The sequence below is a fragment of the Musa acuminata genome, chromosome BXJ3-5 (genome assembly GCF_036884655.1).
Source record: "Musa acuminata AAA Group cultivar baxijiao chromosome BXJ3-5, Cavendish_Baxijiao_AAA, whole genome shotgun sequence".
Taxonomy (NCBI): Eukaryota; Viridiplantae; Streptophyta; class Magnoliopsida; order Zingiberales; family Musaceae; genus Musa; species Musa acuminata.
In genome coordinates this window covers 40,043,245-40,053,610 of record NC_088353.1, presented here as the reverse complement: position 1 = coordinate 40,053,610, position 10,366 = coordinate 40,043,245, and the positions used below count along the sequence as shown (strand labels likewise).

At 35.1% G+C, this 10,366-nt stretch overlaps 1 protein-coding gene across 2 annotated transcripts; it reads right to left on the bottom strand.

Annotated features, from left to right (window-relative positions):
- Positions 1 to 2,267: 2,267 nt before the first annotated feature.
- On the bottom strand, positions 2,268 to 9,165 carry LOC103985538 (beta-ketoacyl-[acyl-carrier-protein] synthase III, chloroplastic). Of its 2 annotated transcripts, XR_010496832.1 has the most exons (9): positions 8,777 to 9,165; positions 7,375 to 7,523; positions 6,615 to 6,751; positions 5,784 to 5,886; positions 5,585 to 5,703; positions 3,415 to 3,479; positions 3,091 to 3,310; positions 2,689 to 3,012; positions 2,268 to 2,601 (listed from the first exon to the last, which is right to left on the bottom strand). XR_010496832.1 is itself a non-coding variant. In XM_009403264.3 (8 exons), exons 1-8 carry the CDS (start codon positions 8,953 to 8,955, stop codon positions 2,791 to 2,793), a joined length of 1,194 nt encoding a protein of 397 aa, XP_009401539.2. In that variant the 5' UTR covers positions 8,956 to 9,165; the 3' UTR covers positions 2,268 to 2,790. The 2 variants fall into 2 exon arrangements, 1 of the variants encoding a protein (XP_009401539.2); XM_009403264.3 differs by having other exon boundaries at positions 2,268 to 3,012.
- Between the last annotated feature and the right edge of the window lie 1,201 nt (positions 9,166 to 10,366).

The following is a 10,366-nucleotide window of genomic DNA, read 5'->3' as shown; positions in this document are numbered from 1 at the left end:
TAAAAGATTATATTTTAAAGATTAGTATAATTATAAAAATAAGAAAAGATTTAAATAATTAAAAAAGTTAAAAAAGATTAGTATTGTAAGAAATAAAGCTTATGATAATTTCTATAATAAATTAGGTAGCAAAGATGGTGAAAAATATTATATTGAATTACTAAAACTAGAAAAAGAAAGTGTAAGGATTTAGATAATATTAGATACATTAAACACAAAGATTGAAGAATAAATTATAAATTATATAAATTATATAATGAGACTAAAGAAAGGTAAACAAATATTTTTATAAATTATATAATAAATATTTCGTATAGTATTTAAATTTAATGATAAATAGTAGTGGTAGATTTAATAATCATATATTTATTGATAAATTTAGATAATAAAGTATAAGATACATTAAAGAATATTAAAATAACTAAAAGTGTAGGGTTTGAAGATACCCCTATTAATGTTTGGAAAATTTTAGGTAACGAAGGAATAGCTTAGTTAACTAATTTATTTAACAAAATCATAAGATTCGAAAGAATGCTTGATAAATGGAGGAAGAGTTTTTTTATATCAATTTATAAAAATAAGAGTGACATATAAAATTATTCAAATTATAAAAAATTAAAATCATGAACTATACTATGAAACTTTCGCAAAGAGTCATAGGATAAGGTTTAAACAAATATTCTTAAAAATTAATTTGATTTTATGTCTAGAAAATCAACCATATAAGCTATTTATTTATTAAGATGATTAATGAAAAAGTATTGAAAGAAAAAAAAAGATATATATATGATTTTTAAAGCCTATAGTAGATTTCCTAGAGAAGAGATATATCATGATGGGTTTAAAAAAAAATAAGTATCCATTAATTATATTTATATTGATGTTATTAATCATATGTATGATAATGTATCTACTAATATTAGAAATATATGGAGTATGTCTAGTGCATTTTTCTATTAGCATATGATTATACTAAGAATTCACATTAAGTCATTATCTTTTCACATTGAGAATAGATAAATTTACTAGTAATTTATATGATAGACTTCTTAGGTGTATGTTATTTGCTGATGATATTATTTTACTTGTTAAGAGTCTAAGTATAATTAATTATAAACTTGAGTTATAAAGATAAACTAAAGAAACTAAAGGTTTTAGATTAAGTAAGACTAAAATTGAATATATAAAATATAATTTAGTAATTATAGAATTAAGCAAGAGAATATAGTTAAATTGGATAGCAATAAGTCTCTTTAAGTAAAAGCTTTACATATCTTGGATCAATTATTCAATAAGATGAAGAGATCAACGAAGGTATTATTTATAGAATATAAATAAGATAATTAAAATGACGAGGGGTATCAAAAGTCTTGTGCGATCATCAAATACTTTTGAAATTAAAAAGAAAAATAAGACAATTGTAAGATGAATAATGCTCTATGGATCCATGTATTAGACAACTAAGAAAAAACATATACAAAAAAATTATATCGACAAAATGAGAAAGTTGAGATGGCTGTGTGGAGTTACTAAGAAAGATATAATAAAAAATACTTTTATTTGTAAATAAATATATATTACTTCGTAATAAAATAAGATAAGAGAATATTATTTAAGATGAAAAGGACATGCGCTAAGGAGATCTCTAGATACGATAATCGGATTTAGTGAAACAATTAATATTAGTGATACGAGAAAAGATAGAGAAAGATTTAAAAGGATCTTAGTAAAAATTATAAATAACTATTTAAGTATTATCGACTTATCTAAACATGTAGTGTTTTACATATCCCAACAAAAGAATCTATGTTGTCGATCCTAAATAATTAAAAATTTATGATTTTATGACTTTATTATTATTATTATTATTATTATTATCATCATCATAATCATAATCATCATCATAATCATAATAATAATAATAATATATACACACACATGTAATCATGGACATTAGTGTACACCAAACAAATATTTTCATGATGGGAGATGATGATACCAACTAAAAAGTCCTGATAGACATTAGGATTAGTATCCAGAATTTTAGCAGAGATAATAGTGGGGACTGAGATTGCTAATCTCAAGAATGGTTTAATTGTATGTGTGATAATACTGAGTTCCTGCTCATGAAGTGGATAGCAGACGTGAAATTCACTGAGCACGACACACCACATTGGAATGTGGTTAAGTCTATCAACCAGTAGAAATTGCTCAATTCATGTAAGTCAAAGTTCCCACATGATTTACTGCACATTGAAAAAAAAAAATTATTTTTTCAAATAAGATGTAAGAACAACAAGTGTCAAACAGCCAAGTCCCAGATTTGCACCTCAGAGGTATCAGCGATGGAGCTTCACCATTCTCACAAAAAAGAATTTAATGGTTTCATCTGATACCAGCAGTGTGTCTGTGAAAAGAACCAAACCATTCAATACTACTCTATGAATTGCTAGCTTCATCACACTGGTGGGATGAAGCAAAATCTAGTAGAATGGCACTTGGGGTTGCTGTTCTTTAGCACACGGTCCAGTACCCCATTGTGGCCAAGGGAAAGTAAATAATGCTGGGGTTCTCGTTATTTGACCTGATAAAACAATCTTACTGATGAAAGGACAAAAAAAAGACAGCCATTTTAGGATATCGGTAGTAGAACATGGACAAAAAAAAACAGGAACCAATCCCTTCAACCTGAAGCATGGGTGAAAGTCCGAGCTGGCTCAGGGAAATTGATGTTCACAAGGTTGAGGATATCAATCCGAACAAACTTCTACCTCCATCCTTGAGGAAGCTTCATTTCCACCTCATGATTACTGAGCCCCATGTGAGTCCAGCACCAAAACCTGCAGTGGCAATGGTGTTGCCAGCCTGGACCTTTCCAGTCCGGACGGCCTCATCCAATGCTAAAGGAATGGATGCAGCACTTGTATTCCCGTAGTTTGCCAAATTCGATATGACCTTAGCTGAAGGGATCTCTAATCGGGTGGCTACAGCATCTATGATTCGCTGGTTTGCCTGCCACATGGTATTTTCCACCAACTTTAAGATATTAGAGAATGCACAGCGAATCTGGGGCTATCAGAAGCTGTTTACCTGATGAAGTAGCAACCAGTCAATGCTAGAACTAGTGAGGCCAGCTTCTTCCAGTGCAGCTTCGATTGACTGTGGTACGCAGCGCACGGCAAAGCGGAAGACCTCCTTACCATTCATCTGGATGCAAGAATATGATGCTTTCTTTGGAGGAAACAAAGAAGTACCATTATTGTTTGAGATGAAGTTGCTGTGGTCATCTTTGGCTGGAGCATTTAGTTGCCTGCGATGAAACACGACAGCCAGTGACTTGGATGAAACTAATGAACAGAATATATAGATCAAGAATATGACTTTTTCAAAAGACATTATGCAAAACGTTGACACCTTTGGCCATGGCCATCACTGTGTAAGTCAAAGCCAAGCAAGCCGTCTTCATCACTACCACACGCCTACATAAACAAAATTAAGGTATAAAAAATTTCAGGAAGAAAATTCTATAGATGCATAGAAACATATTTAAATGAAATGATTGCTGTACAAACTGCACTTGTATTACTTCTAGCGATTTTCCCTCATATATTAAAGGCTTTCCACCTTCAACCTTTCAAGCAGATGTTGCAACTAAGATGATAAAGGACGGTGATGGCCTCAAGATATCAGATCCGCATAGCTTAGATGCATTTCAGTCTGATTCATTAAAGAAAGGGCAGATATTTGTTGTAGGCATGCTAGTGTAGCAGAACATAAAGTGAAAAAATAATAATAATTATGAGCAAAACAAGCCGGCTCAGCTGGTAAAGAACTTGAACATTGTAGGAAAGGTCCTAATGGTTGAATATCAATTTCACCGCTTCTCATATTTTCTTGTTGAAGATGCCAGCTGGTCTAACTAGTAAAGATCTTGACTGGACACAGCAGAGTCATGTAATCAACTGCATCATTTATTGTTACCCACTATGGGAGATTGATCACACCATCACTTACCCTTACCCACATTTCAGCTCAATCTTAGTGGTAAAGATCTTGACTAGTTGTAGGAAGGTTTGGAATTGAATACCATTTTCACCACTTAAAATTACCCACATTTCTTTCACCACTTATGCTAACTCACGGTTTGAGTGCCAGCTAGCTCAGCTGGAAAAGATCTTGACTATCGTTAGCAAAGTCATGGGATAGAATCTATTTTCACCACTTAACATTCTGATATTTTGATGGTATAGTTGAAAAAGATCTTGACTGGTTGAAGATCCTGGGACCCATAGCCACATTTTTCCCTTAACATTACCCACTTTCGAGATCAAATTCCACATTCCACCTTTGCCACTTATCCTTACCTTGCTTCTTGTTTTTTGAAAGCAAGATCCTGACTGGTTCTTTGCCATTTTTCAAGGTGTCAGCTAGTGTCCTTAGCCACATTTTGATCTCAGCCATTGTATAATGATTGGGATAATTTTTATCTTGTGGTGTAAACCCCTACCACCTGTCTACCAAACGTGTGATCTTTCAATGGTAGGCCATTCATTGACGCATCATCCTTTCTAATATATATGGTCCTTTCTCATCTCTTCTGACTACTGATGGCAACTACAGTTTATCAACTGTCCACCAGGCAAGTTGCTAAATTTTGAGCACTCAATCAGCTTTTTGTTCTTAGGAAAGTAAACTGATTTCCTAGAAGTTCAGAGAACAGAACATGGTCCCTGAACAAATACTAAGACTATCATGTTCTGGCATCTTCCTTTTGTCTTACTCCAGGTGAAATCCTTCCTGCAATGTGTGTCTTGGCAACTTTAAATCTCCATACAACCATCAAAAGATTAAAACATTTATGCATTAATCAAGAAGAAATTCTTTATTGATATAATTGTATATCAGGCATAATTTGGTGATTCTGCAACAAAACAGAGAATTGCAAACAAGAAGAAAGAGTTCGAACTCACTATAAATAGTTGTGTTCCATTTAGTAATCATACAGCACATTATATGGCCAATATTAAGATCAACAAAGTGTCAGACTTTAGTTCCAGATAAATTCTACATGGAGACTTCTGTGCAAGTAGCATTCTGCAGAAATATTTACAGATTGATCACTTACGTCATCCATATGGTAGAGAATCATACATTGGGTGCATGTTACAGACTGCAATTACCATTTATGCCACTTTTATAGCATGTTTTTGAAATAATGAAAATCCAAAGATTTACCAAGCATTCAAAGAAATCAAAGGAGCACAGAAGGAAACTTTCAGCTACTATTGATATTGTAATTATGTTAATGTCAACTTGCACACCCTAGAGGACACTTGCAAACTATTATCCTAATCTTATTACCACAAATTACAAAATCAACCTTTTTTTAGCAGCACTTGCATATAATGTGGAAAGGAGTACTTTTACGGTGTAACCGTTCCAAGTTCATCCCTAAGCAGTGTGAAGTTTGTGTGATAATGTCAATTTACAAGTAGTGGAATTCTTATTCTTTTAAGTAATATTCCACTGGGAGCATAATGCAATATGTTGAATTAGGCCATCCATCAAAAGTTTAAAACACTACCTGGACCAACACTGCACCAGCAGCATCTCCAAAAAGTATGCATGTGCCTCTATCTGTCCAGTCCACATAGCGTGAAAGGACATCTCCACCAACTACCAGGATATTCTGAAACCCACCACCTGCAGTTGAAGTAGCATAAGTCGTCCCATAAACTATAAAAATGCCGACAACCACAATTTGGTATAAATAATAACTATACCTTTAATAAATCGAGTAGCAGTAATGAGTCCTACAACAAATCCACTACAAGCAGCTGTTATGTCAAAGGCCCATGCGTTTTTGCATCCCAAGTCTCTTTGAACCTGAACAATATACAAAAAGGAAGTTTCTAAACATATATCTGCAGAAACATAAGGAAAAATCAATATTAATATTCATAACTTGATGAGCTAAACCGAATATTGCAGCCTGATGACAAAAGCCTTGCATTAGAATTGATAAAGTAACTCACCAAGATAAGCATTCAAGATGGAACAAAATTAATAAACTTTTCCAAACTACTCAAGAAAAGAGATGAAAGATGAAAATTACTGAATGAATTTTGGATATACAAGATGAATTCATCAAAGCAAAAAAAAAAAAAAAAACGCACCAGCAAACATTTCACAAGTATAAGCACAAGCGAGTTCCACACAAGTTAAAAAGTCAAGAAAGCACAACTTTCCAACAATCTAATCAGTTTATAGATCGCCTCAAGACAGAAGTAACGAAATCAGATATTTTATTATCTCTGTCTTCCCATAGTAAAAGCAGGACACAAAAAACACAGTAGCAGCTAGAACTTTCAACACTTAATTAAAACTATATTAGATTACAACAAATAAGGAGTCTGATACCCGAGGCCACACATGCAGTGACATTGAGAGTTGCATGATTCAAAAGAGTATGTGGCATTTCCATCTAAAATTAAGTCTCCAAAAGTATGCAATTTTTTAAGAACTTGATCCAAGACAAACAGTTTAAATCCAATTCTCATCTAAGAGAGATGACAAATATTGGGACAATCATTCAGAAACAATATTCAGCAAACCTGGGCACCACATCCAAAGAGATCATCCGGTGTGGATGTGCACATTATGACAAGATCAACTTCTTCAGCTTCTACATGAGCCATTTGAAGAGCCCCTTTTGCTGCAGCTACAGCCAAGCCACCCAATGTTTCATTTTCTGCAAAATTTTCATAATCATATACACTGATAGTGATGCAATTTGTGGGATCTACAAAGAAAATTAAAGATTAAATTTTGCTATTTCATTTGACATTCTAACACTAAAACTCATGTAACCTATAGTTTCAGTTACCTGACATGAACCATAAGTTAAGAGTCATTAGTGAAACACTTAAAAACTTTCAAGTGGCAAGCTCTGCAGTGTCAAGTTACATTCAGCAATCGCCCTTTAACTGTTTGATTTTGTTCATCCTGACCGTTTATTTTATGTTAGCTGCATAAAAGCTCTCCTCCAAACTATTAAAATGGACTTTCTTTTGGAGAACTTAGACAAATAGAATCATGCAAATCATAATAGCTTGCTTACATGAGGAAGATTGGCCTTTGGCTGCCCTCTGAAGAAGAAAGAAAAACATGCTTATTGGAGAAGCAACATGGGACCTGTAGAAGTCTTAAGCAAAATTTCTTCTCCATTTCAGCTTTTACTACTATTATTTTTTTTCTTGAGACTAATCATTGTTGACAATCCCAATACTCTTTGTACAGATAGAAAAGACTGCATATGAACATGTAACAAACAAAATCATTGACAGTGATAGAAAAGACTGCATATCCCAATACCTGAAAGAACTCGTCTGTTACGAATCCCTGTCCGAACAGAAATCCATTCATCTGAGGTTTCAACAATTTGTGCAAGGTCATCATTGGAAATAAGAAGCTTCGGGACAGCTGATCCACATCCAACAAGTTTGGAGCCCATGCCAACAACTCTGCAAATTTTCCTTTCTTAGAATGGATATATGGTTTTGAAAAGCATGTTCGACTGCCATGGATCCATAGTTTTCAATGCATATTCAATTACTCATAAAAATACTCTTTTGTTTCAAAAGATATTTATGGAAGATAAAATTAGGGCACCAGAGAAAAGTAAACCCCTAATTAACAAAAACACAAAAGTCAGTGTGTATGTGCACAATGCATTGAGGTCATGCACAAAAACAAGTAATACTTGACCTTAACGAAAATAATGTATACTGAAGTAAATAAAATAATAATAATTCTGAAGTAAATCCAACAATATTGTGAAACAGAGAGGATCTGAAGACCATGTTCCCAAAAAAAAATGTATTAGACCAAAGTAAGATAATTACTAGCAATAGTACGGTAAGAGAGAGTTTCATGCAAAAGTAGATAGTATATTTTCTTTTCCAGTCATATTAACCACAAGTGAGACCATAAAGTGAAATAAGATGATTGATCCTTCTTCTTAAGTCATCCACAATAAGGGTGGATCAACCTATCTTGGGAGTCTCTTTTTATGCTGTCAGGAGGTCATGCTTTCCTTTTAGTCACCTTTCAAGAATCACCAGGTTGCTTCTGCCGACTATTCGTGGAGCCCTAATCTTTCACTAAGCTACATTATCTCGTTTCCATGACACTATTTGGCAATTCATACTCAAACGGGAGTAGCTAATAAGGTTCAAGACAACACTTTGATATCAAGCTTGAAAATTTGGTAAACATTCCACAAGCACAAACCGTAAGTTGGTGAATCACCCATTAATACACTCGGACCTTCCATAAAGCCTTCTCTGAAGGAGTTTGGCCGCCTGGCTACTTCCTCCTAGCTAAGGCGGTTCTCCATAGTACTTGTTGCTGGTTTCCTGGCAAACCTATTTCAGCATAATCAATTTTCTTTTTAACTAGAGTGCAATCGATGAACAACTAGGTTCGTCTAGTGGTACTACCTGTGTCATTGTTGCCTACTTAGAACCATTCTGCCTCATGAAGATCCCTATATTGATGTCTGATCCTTCCAGAACATCTTGAGATGAACATTATTCGGCATCAATTCGATCAAAGAAAATTATTTTGCAAAACTATAAATCTTTATGCTCTCTCACCAAAAATGAAGCAATTTTTCGCGTACCTCCGAAAGATAAACCCCATCAAGTAGAAACTCAACCCAAATCGCAATCATCCACAAGCATTAAAACAAGAACGGGCTAAGACGAAGGCGTACCTCGGACGGCAAGACCTTGATGAGGTAGAGTCGAGGACGCGGCCCTCGACGCCGCCATCGGCGGCGGCCAAGCAGATGAGCGCCGTCTTCTTCTCGGATCCGTCCAGCCCCAGAGGAGCCCGATTCCTCCGCCGGAAGCAGTGCACGGACGGCGAGACGATCCCCAGCGCGTTGGCCATTCAGCAAATCGACTGTGGAGCGAAGGGGGAGACCGGAGGAAGGAGGGGATATCCGACGATCACAGAGGAGGGAACGGAACTGTAGATGCGAAGGACCACGCGGCGAGGGGAAGATAAAGAGGGGGAGACGAGACGATGAAACAGGAGAGGGGGGGGCCAGGAAAGATCTGCTTTTGGTGTTGTTTCATCCGCCCTTGCTTGGCCAACAGCTTCGATAACTTCGACGGGAGCTTGAAGAGAAGAGATGGTCCGGATCGGCTGTCCTAGCCGAATCACCAACGCTAATAAAAGAATTTTCCAATTAGCCGTCGAATGCGGGAGCCACGGCATTTCCCATGGAACCCACAAGGCCAAGCATATCAAATAAAAGCCACGTTCCCTGGAAAGAAGACGGGTTTCGTGCCGAGGGGCCTGGACCCTCTCCGGGCCGCTTCAAACGCTATAGAAGAGCTTTCCATTGGTCGGAACTCGTGGGATCCACGTATTGACCGTGGGTCCGACGCTATTGTACCACTTCAAAACCGTGCTTGATGGATTTAAGAGGACACGGGATCTGGACCTTCAAAAACTAGCAGTTTCCGTGAGCAGGAGTGTGGAACTGCAGGGGTTCAATGCTGCTTCGTTAGATTTAGATGAGGTTTACCTGCAGATTACTGTGATTAGGAGTTCTCTAATAGACCTCTGCATCAGTCTCTGGCTCATGAGAATGACCGGTAACGCTCTCTCTCTCTCTCTCTGGCTCATGAATGCATGACGACCAGTAAGTAGATTGCTGTTTGACCATGAATAGCTTCTATTCAATCATGAACTTGGAAGAAATACGTAGGATGCAGTTTGAGCTCCTTCATTATTATCTTCAAATGAAGTCAACATGGAGGTTTTCACTTCTTAAGAGAATGGATCGATTAGAGAACTAATGATGAGATGTTGATTACTTTGGTAAATGTAATATGTAAAGTTGGCATGTGTGCTCGCAGAATCGATTAGCAGTCATGAATTGTTTTCTTCTTGTTTTCACCGAAAAAGAAAGGCATGTTTGATTCATCATTTTGTTAATGGTGATTCATGAACAATTGTTTGTGGATCATTAGGTATTTCTAAGACTAATTACATATTATTTTTTTATAATTAAATCTTATTAACATCATAATTTTTATATTTTAAAATTTTATATTATGATATTTATAATTATAAAAATAAAATAAAATAAAATATAATTTTATTTATCCTAACATCATCATATTGCTTGATCGATATAAAAGTAATAATAAAAAAGATAATTTTAATATTCTTTTCGTTTATAATTTTATCGATAAAAATATAAAATAAAAATAATATAATTATCTTTTTGTCTATTATGTGATATCACATGTTATGTTTTTTATCGGTAGACGATATTAACACAAATTGA